The sequence below is a fragment of the Notothenia rossii genome (assembly GCF_949606895.1).
Source record: "Notothenia rossii genome assembly, chromosome: 7".
Classification (NCBI taxonomy): domain Eukaryota; kingdom Metazoa; phylum Chordata; class Actinopteri; order Perciformes; family Nototheniidae; genus Notothenia; species Notothenia rossii.
In genome coordinates this window covers 25351191-25372650 of record NC_136905.1, presented here as the reverse complement: position 1 = coordinate 25372650, position 21460 = coordinate 25351191, and the positions used below count along the sequence as shown (strand labels likewise).

At 41.4% G+C, this 21460-nt stretch overlaps 1 protein-coding gene across 1 annotated transcript in view; it reads right to left on the bottom strand.

Moving 5' to 3' along the window:
- Positions 1-6083: 6083 nt before the first annotated feature.
- The window catches only part of triob (trio Rho guanine nucleotide exchange factor b), a 108408-nt gene continuing 93031 nt past the window's right edge, over positions 6084-21460 (bottom strand). Inside the window, 24 exon segments of the mRNA XM_079693474.1 lie at positions 6084-8824; positions 9414-9600; positions 9872-10010; positions 10130-10330; positions 10870-10948; positions 11193-11314; positions 11467-11629; positions 11787-11814; positions 11918-12047; positions 12137-12387; positions 13322-14190; positions 14408-14585; positions 14793-14984; positions 15344-15421; positions 15565-15615; positions 15708-15800; positions 15907-15996; positions 16108-16177; positions 16337-16440; positions 16551-16617; positions 16796-16944; positions 17466-17561; positions 18675-18845; positions 18941-19227. Of these exon segments, the coding sequence (XP_079549600.1) occupies positions 8409-8824; positions 9414-9600; positions 9872-10010; positions 10130-10330; positions 10870-10948; positions 11193-11314; positions 11467-11629; positions 11787-11814; positions 11918-12047; positions 12137-12387; positions 13322-14190; positions 14408-14585; positions 14793-14984; positions 15344-15421; positions 15565-15615; positions 15708-15800; positions 15907-15996; positions 16108-16177; positions 16337-16440; positions 16551-16617; positions 16796-16944; positions 17466-17561; positions 18675-18845; positions 18941-19227 (4211 nt within the window). The 3' untranslated portion in view covers positions 6084-8408.

Below are 21460 nucleotides of genomic sequence, written 5' to 3'. Positions count from 1 at the left end.
CAACAAACTTTTGCCTAGCCAACTGGAGAGTTTCATCACCAGCACGTGGTAAAAACCACCAGTGTGTAGGGGGTGTGTGTGGTACAGTGCAGAGCTCTCAAGTCACGCATTTCACCCCATTCACACGCTCACACGCCACACCTTGTATTTCTCACGCGGAGATTTCTTTCCAGGGTACCGCCCACCAAGTTACTCCGCAATTTTGTAAACAAACTAGGCTTGTTTGAGACGCGTGCACTCCACTAGCACCCCCCCCCCCCCCCCCCCCCCCCCCCGTTGACATTCGATACAGCTGCCAAAATCTCACTCTGAACTCTGTTCAAAACTTGAGAGCCCTGACAGTGTGTAGGTGTGTGTGTACAGTACGTAGATGCGGACAGACGGGTCTCAGTTGGTTTGGTGTCCTCTGCTTACTTTAATACTTGTAAATACAACTTTTGGCCAGTAATTTCAATTCCCCATTTCAGCAACCAGAGAAAGGGGGGGATATATCCAGTCTCTGATTGTGTTAGGTTATTATGAGAGTGCTCTCATACTTTAAATTGTATATATTTATATAAATATATTTGTGTGTGTGTGTGTCCGCATCTGTAGCCTGTTATTGTCTCATTATACAGCACTCTCAATTAATTAAAAGTAAATATGTGGGGGAACAATGTTCAGCTGATCTAAGAGAGATTATAAAATACAGCGCTATGACAAAACACTCGACAGCTAATGCAGCTGTTGCCGCGTAATAATGAACGGACATCGCTTTAATATGCAGTAGGGCCTGGCTCATTTCGTGGCATCTGCAAGCAGTGGCAAGTACTTCCGGCATCTGCCACAGAGGCCGCTACTCCGTGGTATCTGTGGCAAGTATATGCCACAGATGCCACAACTTGCCGTGGCAAGTATATGCCACAACTTGCCGTGGCAAGTATATGCCACAACTTGCCGTGGCAAGTAAATGCCACAAGTTAAGAGAAGGTTTATGGTAGCTGCCACTTGCCTTCCGTGGCAAATGCTGATATTTAAACCCGTATTTATCGCGTAAAATGTCGCTGTTTTGGCATGACTTTATCGGACTGATCTGTACACAAGACTGATGATCTGTTACTGATGGTCCGATCTCTATTTTTCAAAAAGATTAAACATTACATGTTCTATAGATTTTACTTGGAGAACGTGGTTTGTTAAAATAAATAAACGTGCTATTTTTATGATAATACTCAAGATATATTATTAGTAAGTTGACATAAAGATCTAACATTGTTGACCAGAGGTGGGAAATAAGCTAACTTGTATACTCAAGTAGCCTACTGTACTTGTGATTTAGAAATAGCCTACTTGTGCTATAAGGATAAGGACAACCAAGCGCAAAGCCTAAAAGCACTGAAAAGCTGGAAAGGGGAGACGGATGAGCATGACTCAGCGTTCTGTCAAGAACTCGAACAATATGAATTGTTCGCCAGTTTCAAAACGCAATAAAAGGGTGGATAAAAAAGCATGCATTGTGTCTCGATTTTTAATATACTGTCATGATAACATGGTTTGTTTAGATTCACTGATATCAATATCTAATAAGAATAATCTGAAGCATTTAAATAAAAATGTTCAACCAGAATTAAAATATTAAACAACAAAACAGATACAATGACATTAATCTGTTTATTAACAACGAAAATAATACAAATTAAGTACATATGCCTGGATTTAAAATAACACATTTATACATGTGTACAATCAAATATAAGTGTACTTTGCCTCATTTATAAAATATAAATCTTAGCATCTCACTAGCAGTGGCAACTGCAATCAGTTACAGCTGCCCTAAGTCTGTAGCCAAGTCTAATAACACCATTGTACACGTTGCTGTGTCAATACAGATATTTATTTTTTAATTATTTGTCTTTACTAGTAACAATACACCTGGTTATCGTAGCAAGCAGTGGAAACTCCCCTCAAGAAGCGACAATTGCCAAGGGCTTGCGTTGCAACGCTCACTTGCCAATATTTCTTTTTTTATTACAATATAGGCCTATGTTTAGCCTACTATCATAGATAGAGCACGTTTGTTTATTTTTAGCAAACCAAGTAGGCTATTCCAAGTAAAATTGAATGTAAATGATAATTTATTATCTTTTTGAAAAATAGAGATCGCACATCAGTCCTGTGAATAGTCCAGCGACATTTTACACGATAAATACGAGTTTAAATATCAGCATTTGCCACGGAAGGCGAGTGGCAGCTACCGTAAAACTTCTCTTAACTCTGGCATCTTGTGGCAACTCCCGTTCAGCATGCGCAAATGCCACGGCAAGTTGTGGCATATACTTGCCACGGCAAGTTGTGGCATCTGTGGCATTTACTTGCCACGGCAAGTTGTGGCATATACTTGCCACGGCAAGTTGTGGCATCTGTGGCATATACTTGCCACAGATGCCACAGAATAGTGGCCTCTGTGGGAGATGCCACAAATGCCAAGGCACATGCCACGGCGAGTAGTGGCAACACTCATTGTGTTCTAGTATGATAAATAAAATAACATTGTACCTTGAAAATCAATGCATTCGTTCATTTGACACGTTGGTGGTTTTAGGTAGGCTATACAGCGACCCCTGGCGGTTCTAGTGTGAAGTAAAAGTAGAAGTAGCCAACCTAAATGTTGGAATACTCTGTTACAAGTAAAAGTCACGCATTAAAATGTTACTCAAGTAAAAGCGCAAAAAAGATTAGCATAACAATATACTTAAAGTGCATATTACATGTTTTCATTATAATGATTGATCATGAAAGTGTTCTCAAAGCTGGTAAAGGTGCAGCTAGTTTTAATGACTTTGTATACTGTAGTAGGGTATCTTGTGAATTTACTCCAGGAGTAACTATAAAGTCTGATTTAAGACTTGATTATATGTATCATCATTAATCAGAATCTGTAGTAAGTAACTAAAGGTAGCGTATTAAATAAATGTAGGGGAGTAGGCTACAATTACACAATTTACCTCTGAATTGTAGTGGGGTAAGTAGCCTACTACGTAACATACCATTTACATACTCAACTAAAGCACAAGTAGGCTATTTCTAAATCACAAGTACAGTACTTGAGTATACAAGTTAGCCTATTTCCCACCTCTGGTCAACAATGTTAGATCTTTATGTCAACTTACTAATAATATATCTTGAGTATTATCATAAAAATAGCACGTTTATTTATTTTAACAAACCACGTTCTCCAAGTAAAATCTATAGAACATATAATGTTTAATCTTTTTGAAAAATATGATCGGACCATCAGTAACAGATCGTCATGCCAAAACAGCGACATTTTACGCGATAAATACGGGTTTAAATATCAGCATTTGCCACGGAAGGCGAGTGGCAGCTACCGTAAACCTTCTCTTAACTCTTAACTTGTGGCATTTACTTGCCACGGCAAGTTGTGGCATATACTTGCCACGGCAAGTTGTGGCATATATAAGTTTTGGCATATACTTGCCACGGCAAGTTGTGGCATGGTTGTGGCATATACTTGCCACGGCAAGTTGTGGCATCTGTGGCATATACTTGCCACAGATACCACATCTGTGGCATATACTTGCCACAGATACCACGGAGTAGCGGTCTCCGTGGCAGATGCCGGAAGTACTTGCCACTGCCCGCAGATGCCACGAAATGCGCTTGCTGTCTCTCTTAATATGAACGCTCAGAGGAGAGGAGTTCTCATTTCTTTAAACGTCTGCTGCTTCCCCTCCTCTCTCCTCGGTTCCCCTCCTCGGTCCTCCACTCGCATCTCCTGTGGGCGGGACTAAGTCTCGAGGAGGGGAGTCGAGGAGGGGAAATGTAAGAATTGAGAAGCCTCTATGGCCTCACCCGAATTTAGAGGGAAGAGGGTAATGCCAGACAAGGGACAGCTCTACTGTTTTTTAAATGTAAAATAATACGCCCTACTATAGATAAGTAGATGTCTCAAGATGATCAAGTCTCTAATTGGACAGTGTTCACACTAACAATAATCAAGTATTAAAACACACTAAGAATAGCCCATTGTGTTTTTCATTAGAAAGGGAAGATGATATATTTCCGAGTCAGACAAAAGAGGTTTAGATTTTAGAGTCTTACATTAGTATCTATAATGTTTGCTGATAATGGAACTCTGAAATAGACAGTTATTCAGCAGCTTACCAACATGACCAAATCCCCCTTTCTTTTCACTGTAAGACAAGTGTCAGCAGCACTATTAGACTCTTCACTATGAAAGGGAGTTTGAGGGACTGTTTAGGGGCATAGAGACTATTTCAGATTATTAAAACAGAGTGAGAGATTGACAAGGTGAGGTGCAAAAGCTATTTTTACATTGCAGTTTTATGTGTGATTTTTTGAACTATTAAGTTCTCTTGTGCCATCTAGTGTTCTTGCAGCACCTGGTTGAACAGCGGGCACACATTGAATTCATGATAATGATCTTACAGTGCATCTGTGTGTAGGTGACTGTGGCAGCGAGGTGTGGTTTGGGCGCTGGCTGCTGGAGTGAAGGGAGTGGCTCGGCCGGAGGCCAGACAGCTGATCGGAATCAGGTAATCAGTGCCGGAATAAAAGCATGTCGTTACGTGGTTCTGGGCTGTTTTGCAGTAGGCGCGGTCCTGGAAGGTCGCCAAAGGACCTGTGAAGGTTCCCACCTGGGCAACGTTTGAGACCCGCTTATATTTTTGTTTGGAGTTAATAAACGCCTGTGTTCAACCAACCTGCTCTTTCCGTCCCTATTTGAAGCCTGTGTGAGCGGAGAGGCTCACAGTGACAATGTGTCTTTTTTTGACTTTCAAAGTATTTTTATGAAAGTACTGAGAAAAGGTTTTTTTTACTAATTGAACTGGGCTGAGATGACCCTGATAACTTTTCCCAGGGTTTCATTTGTTCGAACCATGAAAAGCAGAGTCAGACAAGGGTTTCGTGTATGAGTAAATGCTGGATTCAGTGGGTGATAGAGATAGAATGATGACCAAAAGCTGCAGTAGGTGAGGTATCACAAAGGGGGGAAATATTGTCTTAATGCTGAGAGAAATAGTCAAATAAATAATTTAATCAATAATGGAAAAGTATCTTTTTAGTTGGCCAAACCAAATGTGTAAACAACATCTCAAGCTACACTGCACCAGGATGCAACACTTTTACACTTAACTGCTCTTGTGTGAGATAAAAAAAATGACAAGATTGTGACAGATATATCCTCTGTGGTTTCATGCAAAAATATGTTCTAGAACTGCGCTGCTGAGAAAAACAACACATATTTCACACCTGATAAGGTGTTCTTTCTCACATCCGCTACAAAACAATGTTTTTTTAAATCGCTGGCAGGAGCACAGGTGTGCAGGTAGACTGGTAAACTGGCAGATCTACTCTTATTCATGGGTTTGTGTTAACAAAAAAAGCTTAATTTGTTGTCAATATTTTAGTCAGTTGAATTTCCAAGACTATATTTGCAAAATAAATGACATCCTGCTTAAGCAATACTTTCAAACAACATAAAAAAGGGATGAAAATGATCTTGCATGCAAAAAAAACTAAAAGCTGTCTTACTGGTAGCTGGTCTTTTTGATATTTGAAAACACAAGTTTCTGACATTTAACATGGGGTTGAGGAGGTGGGGGAATGGTACAGTCTACTGATTCATGCACAGCAACAGCATCTGCAGAGGACAGATAAGATCGGTAACGCCACTTCTGTGGTTTTATTATATGGGATAACAGACAAAGATCTTCATTGGAGTATATGCATTTGCTTAGTATTACTGTGCACATCTCAGCCTTGTGGTTTAAAGATCACATCTTTTCAGTCACCTGCATGCCAGAATCTGAAAATAACATTAAACCATACGTGAATTGGATGTGTTACTTTTCTCACAAGTTAAGTTTGAAATAAAAAACAACAACAATATTAAGTGTAAAAAAGCCTTTATGCCAGAGTTTGAAAGCCTAACGGACTGTCACCTCTGATTCCTCGAAGCTTATTAGAAATACATAATGAATACTAGTTTAAAAAGTGATTTACGGAGTATTGGTGTATGTGACTATACTGTATGTGCACACAAAGTTTCGGAGACACCGGTTGTTCCTTGTACGTTTAATGGCAAAATAACCGAGGACAAAATAAAATATTTACAACACTTAGTAACATGTAAACACAATCTTCTGTACAAAGAAATATACATGCAAAAGTAAAAATAATTAATAATAAGACATTCAAAATGACATTGCTGCAGTCTTGTTCTATGTGTACTTAAAATATGACATAGCTATGAGGTTTACATCCTGGGTGTGGGCAAACTGCCCGACCCTCTCTGTACATCTTTACATCATGTATAGGGGGGGTTTCCCAAAGGCATTTTACTACTTAGATCATATTCTTCCATGAATAGGCTTTAAGAGAATTTGATAAACTGATTAACAGCATGATTCTGGGAAACCTAGATCCACTCCAATAAATAGAATGACACAGAATGAGATACTTAGACTGTACAGACCAAAGAAAATCAACATTTTTTTGACTTCTTGAACATCAAATCAGACAGCAACTCTTAAAACCTTCAAATAAAATAAGAAACAATGCACATATTTAGTCTCACCCACCTCTAGTTCGACTCCATCAACTGGCACTTCAACAACTTTATAACCCAAAGACATCAACTCAACCAAATGAAAATAACTGGAAGATAACATGTCAATGACGAATTATAGTTATCAAAGTGATACATTTGAACTTTTGTTGGTACAATCTCTGGCGTCTCCTTAAAGTTTAATGATTAATTCTCATACAATTTAAAGTCTGTGGTGAATGGGCCACAGTGAGACATTTTTCCAGACATATTACTTGGTGTCTTATTGTGTCTTACAACTTCAAACTGATATGCTAAAAAGACTCGAGCGACATACACCAGTATCTACCTACAAAAGCCAAACAAACTCACACAGCAAACTACTCTGTGCACAGCTTGAAAAAAGTGAAATATTCGTTTTTTCAGCAAGAAACCACCAAACACTTTCTTATTACGATAAAGAATAAATAAATCCAGAATGAACCTATGGAAACACTCACATTTCCTGGTTCAGTGTGGTCTGTTATAACTTAACATTAGAAATCATAAAAAAGACACATTTTAGCAGGAAAAGAAAGCAGAGTCAACTTTGGTATTGTTACAGAAATTAAAAACAGAATAATGAGAAAATTAAAGCATAAGTGCCTATATTTTATAGATACACATTTTTATACATTATTTCCCAAAAACCCGCCTCATGTCTGGGGTTTTTGCAGATATTAATACTGAACTTAATACATAAGAGTTAACACAATACAGACATCTATCGCAGTACCAGGTACGTACATGCCTTTTTAAGAATACGGCTACAACACAAAGTCTTCATAAATAGTTGCATAAATGTTAAAGCTGCAACATTGCACATGGGAATTGATGCAAATTACGAGTGCATTTCTAGTAGCGGTTTGTTCATAGTAAAATGCAGACTCAAGGAGTGACCTCAAAAACTGCATGGACTCACTAATACTCTGCAAATTAAATCGCTTTTGTTCCTTTGAGACAAATTCTTCAAAATGAGAATGAAAGGCAGGAATACGTTATTTACAAATAAGGCGGATGCAGGTAAAATTCTGAGAGGCGATGCCGAATAGTTTAATACTTGTTAATTGAGTTTATCTTATTGTCACAGACAGAATGGGGGCATAAAGATAAGCAAACTATTGCACTGAATGTAACTGTAATGTGTTTCTGGAAAACATGGTTTTGGTCTTCATCTTAGAATAAGTGGACCCTGCTGATGGGTTCCACTTTGTTCACACATCCCACTTCTCTCGTCTACTCACCTTTGTTTGAATAAAGACAGATCTCTGTTTACTCACTGTACATGGTTTCATTTACAAAAAGTAATCTCTCATTACAAAAAAACATTTTCTTGTGTTCAACCGAAAGCAGCCTGAATTACTCTTATTATACAGTATTCTATTTTCTCCGTTCAACACTGGTCGCAACGCAAGACTTGCTCAAGCTTGCTGAGGAAGCTTGTTGAGAAAGCTCGGGTTTCTCTCCCTGCTAAGTCACGGTTTGAAATCTCAAACAGATTCCAACAGTTCATTTGTTGTGCAGGCATAATGACAATATGCCAAGGTAAAGGAGGGGGGGTTGGGGTTAGAGTCAGAGGGTTTATCAGCAGAGGTCAGTCAGTCAGCAGCAGCAGGATTTGTGTGGCGTAGTGAGGGAAGAGGGGATCATTGTGGAAATGTTGCTGGTGTTCCTCTCAGTAACAGCTCAACTCAACAAAGGTTACTCATCCTCCAAAGCTTTGTGGACAGGCAGGAATTCCTTCAAGTCCTCAACAAAGCAGAACGTGTATCCACAGTACACGTTGCTGTCTCGTGAGTTAGATGTGGTTGAGCAGCCGGCTGTGAAGAAAGGCCTTAACGGTGGCGATGGGCCGAACATCGTTCTGGTGTTTCCGTCTCTCGATGAAGGCGATGAGTCTGGAGGTGTCCAGATGTTGATGATTCTGTGGCAGCGCTGGTGGCTGTGTATGGTTCAGGGTGGTGTGACCAGTGTCTCTGTTCATCATGCCTCGGGGCTGCAGCCAGGGCTCCTGCAGGCAGGACCCCGCGGGGGGGCGCCGCTCCGGCTCGCTCTGGAGCAGCAGGCACACAAAGTCCCTGGCAGCAGCGCTCACACCCTGAAAGTAGTCCTCAGGGAAGCTGAAGTCAAGACGACAGATGTTCAAACACGTCTCCTCCAAACTCTCATCCAGGAAGGGAGAGGCACCGCTCAGAACAACGTAGGTCACCACCCCTGTTAATGAAGAAAGAGCTTTGTTAGTTGTTTCAAATGAGCTTCTTATGATGTTATATACAAGTTACCAGTAGTTTGAGGTAACTAAGTACATTTACTCAAGTTCAAGTTTTTGCTACTTTGTACTTCTATCTGATATAATTCAGATGTAAAAAGTGTAATTGTACTACACTATATTTATTTAATACCTTTACTTACTTTGGAGATTTGGATTAATAATGTAATGAGTAAATCACACTTAAATAAGACTTTAGTTACACCTAGCGTAACATTCACAAGCTACCCTACAGTATGTTAAGTAATTGAAGTGTGCTGCCTCTTTACAAGCTTTGATTAACATATTAATGCATCAATAATTGTAATCTTAATATATATTATTCTGAAATGGGCTCATCGGCTTAATGAGTACTTTTACTTTTGGTACTTCAAGTTTAATTTGATTAAGTTTTCCCTTGATTAACATTTTGAATGCAGGACCTTTACTTGTAACCGAGTATATCCACACTAAGGTACTTCTGCTTTGACTTCTGAGTACTTCTGAGTACTTCCACCTCTGCAAGTTACAAACTACTTGTGTTCAGAAACAAACCTAAGCTCCAGAGGTCGGACATCAGTGAAGCAGGCTGACCCAGGATCAGCTCAGGAGCAGAGAACTCTGGGCTCCCCAGGAGAGGGTGGGTGTAGAAGGAGGGAGGGTTCAGCTGTACTGCATCACCAAAGTCTGTCAGCTTGATCACCGGCTGGGAAGACGCATGTTCCACCACGATGTTCTCCGGCTGGGGAGCAGGGGGAGGAGACGTTACGCATATATGAATAAAGAAGGTTTCTTTACAGCAACACATTTGAATGCCTAATTCCCAGAGCCAAAGCTGATGTCTTAAAATGCTGACTGATAGTCCAACACCTACATATTTGTATTTTGCTATCACAATAGATACAGAAGCTGGAACCAGATAATATCAGACATTTTTGCTAAGACTACTGTGTTGATCAAGTAATCTATACATCTACTAAGTATTTAGCTCTACCCTGATGTTATGCATTTACTTTAAGATCAAGGTGTGCTATCCTCCAGCTGTGCAGGTAGTGGAGAGCTTCAAGAATATCTCTGAGGTAGAGAGCCACCTTCTCCTCCGTCAGGTTGCCCCAGCTCACTATGTAGTCAAGGAAACGTCCCTGGTCTGCCCTGAATACAAAAACACAATATGCATTTGAGTGTCATGAGAGGTTTGAAATTCACACGGATAAACAATCTAAATGTTCAAACATTGAGCAGTCAGATCAGGGAAACACAACAGTACTTACATCTCCAGCACAAGAACGTAGCTGTGGGCCGTCTCATACGTGTCCAGCAGCCCCACCATGTGGGGATGGTCCAGAGTCTGGAGCAGCCGGACCTCATGCAGCACCTGCTCTCGACGCAGCAGCTTCTTGTTGATGTGTTTTGCTGCAATTGTCCGTTTACTCCCTCTCTGGTCACACCGCTTTGTCACTGAGAACCTGCCCCTGGGGAGCAGAAATCAGGGTTAGAAGAAAATGTTAATACGCTTTTAGTGCAGGTTATTTTGGATTAAATCTCATTGTCATTGAAAGTGATTTAGTGTATTATATTTGTCTCGATGAGATTTATCAGGCTAAAATCAGTGGGGAATAATACATGCAATTACATTTGTGGGATATATCTAAAGGTATGTGATGCGATTTCTTTCGCGCGTCACGATTACTTGTAAACTCAATGCAAAGATAGAAGCGAGTTTGCGATAGCCAATCAGCGGTGAGAATCTGCCGTCACTGACGTTGAATCATAAAAACCAAACAGCAGCTTTTGGCTCTTGGCGACAGACCACAGTTCCTCACATAGATTATATGGTAGATACCAACATAAACACAACAATTTGACCGGGATTTAATTTTAGAACACGTTTCAAAATGATGCAGAAATAACCACACAATGATACCGGCTAGTATCAATCAAAATTAGCATAAATTGCGTCATTCGCGATGCTTATACCTTAAGCTATAATAATTGACCTTCTTCTCCTTACCTTCCTAATTCAGTGATCTCTGTGTAGTAGGAGGCAAAGCTGCTTTTCCAGAGGACTTCACTGCCGTCGTCAGCCGTTCCTGAGATAACATTTTGTATTCAAATGGAGTACTAATCAAAAACATGCCTTTGAAGATAATACACCAAGTCAAGTAGGACCTTTTCTTTTTCATTTGCTTAACAGAAATGTAAATGCAACTACAATTGCAGAGGTTCAAAGCTTAACTGAGGTGATATTCAGTAAATCAGCTTTACAGAGCAAACCCAGGTACAGTATCTGGTAAATTAATAGTTGATGGTTTAATTCCATCGGAGGACTCTCACCTGAGACCCTGAGGCTGCCGGAGGAGGTGACAGAGCCTGCTACATTTGTGGCAACACAGGTGTAAACACCACTGTCCTCTACAGACGCTCCCAGGATACAGAGAGCGGCCTCTCCTGTCTCACTGTAGAATGGGAGAGAAGAAAGGAAAGATAGAGTATGATGCAACATGCTAGCCTGAGGTTTTCTCCTCAGAGTAAAGGCTTCCTATCTTATCACATGAACCTGATAGTTTAATTAAGTCAGTTCAAATGAAGTCAAGTTATCTTCTGTCACCTGTAAGTGACGTTGTACTGTTCATTGTTGCTCAGAGTGTTGTTGTCAGGTCCCCGCCAAGTGACGGTGGCCCGGGGTCGACCGCACACTTTACACCTCAGAGTAACACTGTCACCACCCTCGCACGCAACATCGCCAACAGGGACTAAGAACTCTGGGGGAGCTGGAAAGAAAGAAGAGGAGTCAGAGATGAAAGTGAAGGTGATTATGTGCATTCAATCCCAAATCAGTATACAGAATCATGTCTATTCAAGTTAAAAGTAAGACGTCAATTTCAAACATGAAGATGTATATGGTCTATGGGTAAAATGTGTACTTACCATCAGGGATGAAGTTGGGATTTAGAAGCTGTAACGAAAATATAAAGAATAAATACGATTTTTTTGCACAAACTCAAATTTAAAGAGCGAATTCATTGGGTTTGTAAAAAAAATATCTTGAAATTCTGTACCTTGACAGAGACTTTGTTGGCCAGGCCATCCTGAGACTTGCGGTATCCGTTCTCCATCTTCCTGCCCTCTTTGTCTCTTTTTTCAGACTTTCGGCGGATACGGAGCGCTGTATGCCATGATAATGATTTCCTAAAGACCAAGAAAGAAGCAGTCATGATGAATTCTGACATTTGCATTTGTTTGTTTTTGTCACAGGAACAAGAGAGATGTATTCTTACTTGATGGTTCCTTCAGGGAGGTCGGGTGTGATGGAGGTGGAGGTATGTCCTAATACATAGCCAGGGATCCAGCCCTCAGCAGCAGGGCTGTGCTCATTGGACGCCCGGTACACCAGGAACATGTTCTGCTGGTTGCTGGCTAGCATTTGAACTACCTCGCCCTGCACCACACTGATCTCATCCTCCTTCACTGCCACATAGTCCTGGGTCACCAACATGGTGGACACACTGCTGCTGCTACTGCTTTCACTCTGCAGAAGAATATTGGAACTCTTTAGACTTTAACACACATGCTTTTTAACAAAACACAGTGTGACACATAATTTTTTTTAAAAGGGGTGCACAAACTGTATCAGAAGCTTCACACCAATCAAACAGGATTTGATTGACAGGTTCAAACACAGATGACCTTGCTGTTATGATGGACACATGCAGGAAGCATTTTTTCTTTCGCGAATAAAGGGTTAAAGCAACTATCTGCATCAACATGACTGAGTTATTTTATAAAACAGAAGTCATGTCCGAGAAGAAAGTGTGAAGCAGAAGTTATGATCCTCACGACAGTTGCTGAAATACAGAAGTTTGTGGCTTCAAGGACAGAGTGAAGCTGAAGTAAAAACAACATATTTACAAGAAAAAAATCTATTTTGAATCAGCTTGAAGATAAATAGAGCAGGGTGAAGTGAAGAAAAGCAGCTAGTGTAGTCTCAGTGCTAACCATTACAGGGAAAGAAGGAGGAAGGAGGTAATAGGTGGAAGAGCTCCTCATCCATGTCAAAGTTTTGACCATAGATGATTGATTATCACATTAAAATATTCCAGAGGAAATGTGAATGCAAAAGATCATTTTGCAACTGTTAGTGTATATTAGCTGCGGTAGAGAAGCAAACACATACTGAAACTTCAAGAGTCAAGAAAGCAAATACACCAGTTGCTGTATGAGTCAGATCCACACTGTTAGTACATCCCTGGAGAGCCAGAAGATTCTCTCTCACACACGCTGTCGGTGAAGTTAGTGCACTCAGATAGCCGTTAATCTCCAGTGTGGTAGTTGTTGCTTGTACAAGCCATTCTCAGAGCCAGCAACAGGGTGACTGACAGATAGCCAGTCAGTGAGGGCGGGGTTAGTGACTAGTGAGTAGCTCCAGGCCTCACTCAGGCCTGGGCCTCAAATTGGCATCTTACCCCGTTGCTCTGGATGGAGTGTATGGACTGCTCGCTGGTGGAGGAGCAGGTGCTCATGCGGTCTATGTCCTTACTGTGGGTGGAGTGGCGGTGATGAGAGGGCTTCCCGTGGCTCCCTCTGCCCAAAGAGTCCCCTCCTCCACCACAGTCGCTGGGGTAGGAGAAGGAGCCAGGCCGGCTGGCAGGAGAGGGGGGCACAGAAGGGACCATAGCCCAGAAAGAGGTGCCTTTATGAGCTGGGCTAGAAGGGACTAATGCATCCTTTCCTCCACCTCCAGGGGACTGGGGTGAAATCAGAGGTGAAACTGTCCCAACTCGAGGGCTTTTTAGGGTCAAATTAAGAGGAGCTACGGCCATCTGTGGTATACCAGCTGTTTGATGTTTCTGGGTTTCTTCAAAACCCCCCAGTCTGACACTACCATCCATGCTGTCTGATGGGCTGTTACTGTTATTGCTGTTATTTCCATGAGGACTATCCAGCATCCTCATCTTTGGGACCTCTGAGGCTAACACCTCTCCATTTGTGGGGCTGTCTGGGTAGGGGTTAGAGGGGAGGGACAGAGGGTGGCAGGGTGACCACATACCTGCTGATCTGTCGGGCCCCTCAGGGCCCGGGGAATGGTGGTGGTGGACGGGCTGGGGTAAGCGTGAGGATGGCTGGGGGATGCGAGAGGGTCGAGAGCGAGGGCCGCACAGAGAGGAGGAGCTGCTCCCCGATCCTCCAGAGCCACCACCACCTCCTCCCCCTCCCATGCTGGAGCTGCTGCCTCCTGGCAGGCCTCCAGTGCAACTGCTGCTACTGCTGGGTGGGCCGCCCGGCCCACCACCACCCACATGGTTCCTCTGGTACTCTATGGGGGATGTCAGAGCTGTGGTAGGGGACAGATTACACTCATTACAGAAAAGTATTTTGAGTAAAGATCATTAAGAAAAAACTCAATCATCTTTTTTTCCAACAAGTTGATAAAGAACTAGTAGAGACCGGAAAACCCAGACATGCTACTAGTGTACATTTCCATTGAAGTACACAGCCCAGCATTTTCTTGTTCATTTGTGTGCAGAGTCATATTCTCATAATTCTCTTACCATTGAGGAAGTTCCGCTGGTTCTCTAGTATCTGGCTGACCTGGTGGATCCAGACTTGACTGACCCCGGGGCTCATTGAATGCAGGGTGTACCTCTCCAGGTTTCCACTAGATGATCTGGATGTGAGGGTGAACTTGCAGGGGTCATCTGCATTTTCTTCTAAACCCAACCAGCTCACCTGAAGTGATGATATAAGAAAGAAAGAACAGAGAGGAAGGGTGGCAGTGAAAAAAACAATAAGGGCAACAGGGGGTTTCTTTTTAAAGAACCTACAGTCAAATCTACAGTCCACGATCATGCAACACATAGACACATTTTTCAACTGTTCAAGGCTTATATTTTGCTTTCACATAAGTGTTCTGTAATTTGTTTGAGCTGCATTTGCCTTGATGTTGTTCTTGAAGAGGTAGCCGGGAGAAGAGAAGCCCTTCTTTTTGTCTATGGGCTCGCTGAAGATGACGATCTGCTCAAACAGGAAGACTCTCCTCTCCTTCATCCTGGACAGAAGTCCTCCATCCTGGTCCGACACCATGAAGGTGTCTTGTAGGAGCAATCTGCCCTGTGCCACAATTTTACCCTGAAGCAAGAGGAAGATCAGACAGAAGAGTAATCAGAAGACAGGGAAAGGGGAGGACAGCATGCTCTTTGCACTTCTTCTGACAGTTTTCATTACTTAGATTGGATATAGGCAAGAGAAAAAACTACCAAAATAAGCATTATCTATTACCACACAAACTACCTACAGTGCTAAGGCATCTTTGCAAAAAATGAGCGCACACTGACATCTAGTGGCAGTTGATTGAAATTAGAAATTGATTTCTGATATGTATAGGTGTACATTATTTAAATGAATACCCTATTTAAATTAGTATGTTGTCCAAGCACACACACACAGAGACATGGACAGCAACAGAAAGAGGATAAGAGCAGTCTTACATCGAAGCCTTGAAGGCGCCCAACATTCATCATGTCATTGCAGCGCTTGGGGACCACGCACATAACCTCCACAGCTTTCTATAAAAGAACATGAAAGTACAAACTTGAAGAGGCAAACACATAAAATCAATAAAAAAAAATAAAAAAAGTATTGAGGATTTTAATGCGAGTCTTAGCATCACTTTTAGAAAGTTTAAAGTGCAACGTGGGCATCACATTACCTCCAGATCTTTTGTATCCACTCCAGCTTTCTTAGACATTTTAAGAAGATCCTGTGAAAGCGGTACATGATATTAATAATGACTTAACATTTGAATTCATCCTGAATGCAGTTTGCAAACTAAGAACACTATGACGGATTTACCTTCAGCAGTAACTGGTACTTCATTATACGTTGGACTGGTTTGATAAGCAGGTCAGTGATCTGCAATCTGTGGCCCAATCGCTGCTTGAGGTCCTGATGAAAGATACAAATGTTATGACGTGTAAACTGAAATACTGATCACCTGGACAATCCAACATTTAAAAAATAAATAATGAAGTTTGGGTAAAAACAATCTTACTTCAAAGTAAGTGTCAATGTATTCTGACACAACGTGCTCAGATTTTGGTTTGTTCTGACAGTACACGATGTACATGTGTAACCTCCGCTCCTGCAAACAAAAAAAAAGTAGGTTTTGGACACAAGAGGAAATACCACAATTTAGAGAATGTTTTTGATCTCTCATTTAAATTCAATAAAATGTACTTAATAGGTTCCCTACCTGTTTGACGAATAGAGGAGCCAGCCTGTCAGGATCCTCCAAACATTTCTCAAGCTCTCCCAGGAAAAGACTGTGGATCAATCAAGAGAGAGAAATATTATTTAACCGATCAAAGACCATGGCCCAGTTGTATTTGATGCTGTCTGGCTTTACACTGGGGCAGATAACACAACTTTAAAAGCATTTGTCAGGGTATTTGTAGGTTAACTGGAGAAGACTGCCAGCATACTCTTTGTGCCAGTCATAGATCTGATGGATGTTTCCAAAGACAATCTTGTCTTTTCCTCTCATGTCATCTGGAACTCCTTCCTCTTTCATTCTGCTCATGTAGCCCTGAGAGTAGGAAAGTCAGAAAAATGTTTAAAAAAAATGTACTGCAAACACGTAGCAAAAATAAATTTCTGAAAGTAAATGTTAAAATATACTTTAGTATCTGATTTTACCTCCACTACTGATCCCAGATCTCTGACATAGTCTCTCTCAGTCTCCACCAGCTCCAGAAGCACATAACTGAGGGACACAAAACAGAAATAGTCACCGTGTAATACAAATGTAATGCACTCAGCTGTGGATGAGCATCAGAATTGTTCCATATAAGCACACAGATGAAGACAAACGTGATTAACTGATTGAACTCAAGCAGCTATTGTTTAATAAAACACTAACAAGACACCAGCTTATAACTCACTGTCTTCTCTTGAAGAAGCCAGACTTGCGCTCATCCAACTCATCGATGGGTGAGGAGGAGGAGAGGAGGGAGTTGTCGGAGGGGTTGAGGGAAGGAGAGCTGCTGTCACCCTGCTCTACTGACAGAGAACTGGGACGATCCTCCAGTGACTGAGGGAACAAGGAGTGCAGAGGCAAGGGGATGAGGAAAGGGGGTAGAACAGAAAAAGGAAAATAAATAAATAACTGTCATTGAGATGAAAAAGAAAAAGATTGTATGTTTTGGACAGCATGTTTTATTCAACTGTACTATCTTCACTTTGGTATGTGTCCATACTGTATGTAAGCCAATAGGAATGTGTGTGTGTTGGGGATATAAACCAGAGTGCAATGCCCATTTGTTGGAACAGTGGACAGCTGGCATAGTGAGTCACACTCCTTCTGACAGATGACTAGTGTCCATGATGCAATTCTCTGTCAACAACACCAGAAAGAAAGTGTGTGTGTGTGTGTGTGTGTGTGTGTGTGTGTGTGTGTGTGTGTGTGTGTGTGTGTGTGTGTGTGTGTGTGTGTGTGTGTGTGTGTGTGTGTGTGTGTGTGTGTGCTCCTACATTAATCTAGGAGAATTGTTCTGTGTACAAATGTGCCACAATTGTGTGTACGTGTGACTCGTTTATGATTTTTTTTCTGACCATCTTGCTCTTCACCAGCTCTTCGATGGCACTGACCAGCTCAGCAGCACTGGGCGTCTCTGAACTGCTGGGACGAGCGGAAAGACGGGAAGCAGACTACAAAGAAAAAAAAAAGACAGGAAGTTAAAGAATATGTTGTTAAGGTGTAAACATGATAAATGTAAAACTGGGTAGAGCAGCATGCGTAAAGCGGTCATATTCACTACTGTGAATCAGGCTCACCATTGTTGAGTTTGGACCCCGGTATTCCACAAGTCCATATAAGAACTTGGTGGGTGTGACCTCCCTAATAAAAGGGTTAACTTGGGACCAAGTAGGAGCCAATTACAGGCTGGTCTCAGGGAAACAGGGTTAACAATTACGAGGTGGGATTAGGTCAAGGGATAGCTCTAAGATTGGACTGATTTTCAGCACAAGCATCCTGATTGGTCAAATTACTTATAAACAGCAAACAGTGTTGCTTAATACTCCACTGGAGAGAATGTTTGCCTCTGCAACAGAGCCCAGACTGAGGCATCGTGGCAGGCACAGTTTTAAAAAGATCCCCTTTTCAAAACCAGACTTAATGGGAATTCACCATTCAGTCCGACAAACACCTCACCACTGCAGCAACATGTGAATATTAAAGTATTCACTTCAGCAACAGCAGAACAATTACACTCCATGGGAATGACACGTTGTTAGTAAAAGATAGATGACAAAAAGGCACAGGAAAAAAAAGTTAGTTAAAGAAGACCCGAAGTAGAGATGATGAAGTGGTTTTACATGGAGAGATAGGGAAACTGGGAAAGAAGAGAAGCAGAACAGAAATCAACGTAATGCTAAAGGAAAGAGGAACATGCAACCATCAAGAAAATAAGAGAGAAAAAAGGAAAGTTATTAGCCAAAGAAGAGTTTTTGTGTGTTTATTATAAGCTTTGTGGTTTAAATTCTGATTGGAACCAAACACAGACATTTGGCTGATTAAATTAAGACTAATGTGTATAACATTTAAAAGAAATTTGAACATTTAAAAATAACTAAATATTTTTTAGTACAAATGCAAGCTGAGGACTTAAAAACGATCAAAAGGCATCTTCCTGTGAATATAAATGTACTATATATTGACATGTGCATCCCCCAGTCAATGCACCTGTATTTGCATCTGTATTTGTTCGGCATTGTGTTTTTGTATGCGTCTATCTGTTGTGATTGCCCTACGTGACCAACCTTGTCGTCCTGAGAGTCGGGCTGCAGCAGGCTGTGTTGCTGGATGGCCATGGGGGGAGGCAGAGGGACAGCATCGGCCCCTTCCTCTCCTTCCTCTTCACCGCAGCTCTGCATCCCTGATGAGGAAGACTTGGACAGGGTGCCACTGCTCAGACCCTCATTACGCATACGCTGGAGATAAAGAGAGGAGGAGAACCATTATTGTCAGAACCAAAACTGCATCTTTAAAGTGTTCTGATGCTGCACACTGCTTTATCTGTTCTTACTTCCTCCAGTGTCTCGTCCTGTGGCGTTGCAGCGTTGTCGTCAGAGTCCTTCTGCGAGCCGGCCATTGAGTCCATGTTCTTCCTCGTGCCATCGCGGTTCTTCTTGTGCTTGTGGGCGAGTTTCTTGACGTGGCCATCAGCTTTGCCAGAACTCAGCCGCCGCACGGGGCTGGTGAGCCACTTCCTCAAGGTGTTCCCAGGACGTTTGGGGCCTGGAGAGCTGTGATGACCCAGGGTGTGGCTGGAGCCTGGCTGCAGGGCGTCGTTACTGGATACAGACAAGGTGTCTAAGGGTGAGGAGGAGAAAAGGAAGAGAAGGTTGAATAATAACATTATGATAAGTACCTGTATATATTACATTTGTATTATTCTCAATGATCCCAAAAGGATTATCTCACCAAATAATCAAAATGCAGAATTTTAGTCTCGCATTGATTGACAGTGATTCAATTAAGGGATTCATTTTTATTACATTTTAGTAGAAGGTATTTTTTGTATCACAAATGCTTGTATGCAGAGTTAAAACAGGCCTATATTTCCATATAACCTCTTCAGGGATTAACATACATTATATTAAACATTAATGAATTGGCAAATTGAAGCTTAGTTTATATTTAAACCTCATTTAATTTGCAAATATATGTTACAAATTGTGTAACAAACCATAAACTAGACTATATAACATGTATTTGGACATATGCAAGTTTGCATATTAGCGAATATTAAGAGAAGACACATCTTATGATAAAAGCCTGTGTGTTTCTGTTTGTTGAGCAGTGTAATGTGCAGTAGGCAGGCTGGCCTCCTCCTCACAGTGATGGCTGAGCCTCAGGGACTCTGTGGGAGGAGAGCTTTTTGCCTAGCGATGGAGCAATGAAAAAACGATACAAGATAAATGGGACGCTTGAGGCTTTGTCTGAATACTTTAAAGATACATCCACCTGTCCGTCTCACCTGTCTGCTCATTTAATCCGGTTATACTTCCTGTCTCTAGCATAACCCCCTCAGTTACCCTGACTTTTCTGCTGCATGCCACTGAAGAGAGAAACAACATCTCTGGCTCAAATAGCTAATTTGACCTAGGAGTCTTGCGATCATAATGTTGAGGTTGGGTTTCTTTGCATGCTGTCCCAATATGAAACATGAACCCAACTCTGACACCACAGAGACTTCCCTGGACCAGACGTATTGTATGACCTCAAAGATGAACAAAGGTTAAGAGCATGATTTAAGAGTATGCCTTTCTCTGCTGCCAATATAAAAGAGTGAAGACAAAAACATAGATTTATAGATATGACAAAGCACTTCTATTTACCAAGGATTACCCAATGAGAGGAGTATGGTATTTCCTACCAGAGATCAGAAACTGGGACTGGGTCACCTGGTAATGTGTGCACCATGTATGTCATCTTTCCTTCTCTACCCCTTTCCTGTCTGCAGCTGTCTTCTCCAATAAAAAGGCAAACAATAAATAACACTCCTAAACTGATGTTTTTTATCCCTCTCAAGGGATGATGTTCTGATTATGCTGAATAGCACAGTAATTCGAGAAATGGCATGACTTCAAAAACAAGTACATTCCTATGGAGACACAAGTGGAGTCAAGGCAATACTGTCCTCTATCACACCGCATCATTTGTTGAGATTCAAATCTGAAACCCCAAAATTATACAATGAAATATAGTTGTTTGGGATAATGTGCAGCCTGACTAAAGAGTTCATTATTTAGCTATTAGAGTGGTACAAACAGAAATGCAGCTGCTCATGATTAAAGCATACACACAAGCTGAATGGCTCTTATGAATGGCAGGTGTGGAAACATTGGCTCCCCTCATTGGACACTTTTTAACACAGCTTGAATGAACGCATCTGCACGTGAGAGTGCGAGTCAGTCTTTCAGCCTCTGGGAGACTTGTTTTTACGGCGCTTTGCTGATACGAAGCATGTGTTCTCACATCGCATGCAAAGGGAGAAAAAAGCACAGTTCCCAGAATAACAAGCGTCTCTCACACTATTAGGATTCAAAAAGCCATTTTATCTGAGAGTCTTCTCACAATCTCCCTCGGACAAAGAGCAAGTCATTTGGAGAGATCTCCAGTATAACCTGAGTGATAACAGTCATGATCTTTCATGGTATCTGCAGAGTTGAAGTTGTGTAAGATATTCTTAGCAATGAGTCAGGCGAACAATAACGTGAATAGATCAAGGAGGTGTAGATGAGAACTTATCCTTTTCTGTTTTCATCCTACAAGTTATTTTTCATACCAGAAAAAAAGACAGATACTGTTTTATCTCCCTGGAAGTAAAGGATTGAACTTCTCAAGAGATTTACAAATCCCACCCAAAGAGCATACTAAAAGACGATTTGACACAATTTGATGGAAGATAATCCCTTTTTCTTTTCGGCACATATTTACATGCAACAGCTCTGGTAAGTAAATCATTTAGGGAAGCTGTGAGGTTTAAGTAGTTTCCCCCTGCAGTAACAAATTAAATCCAGAGTCACAAATGTTTATTACG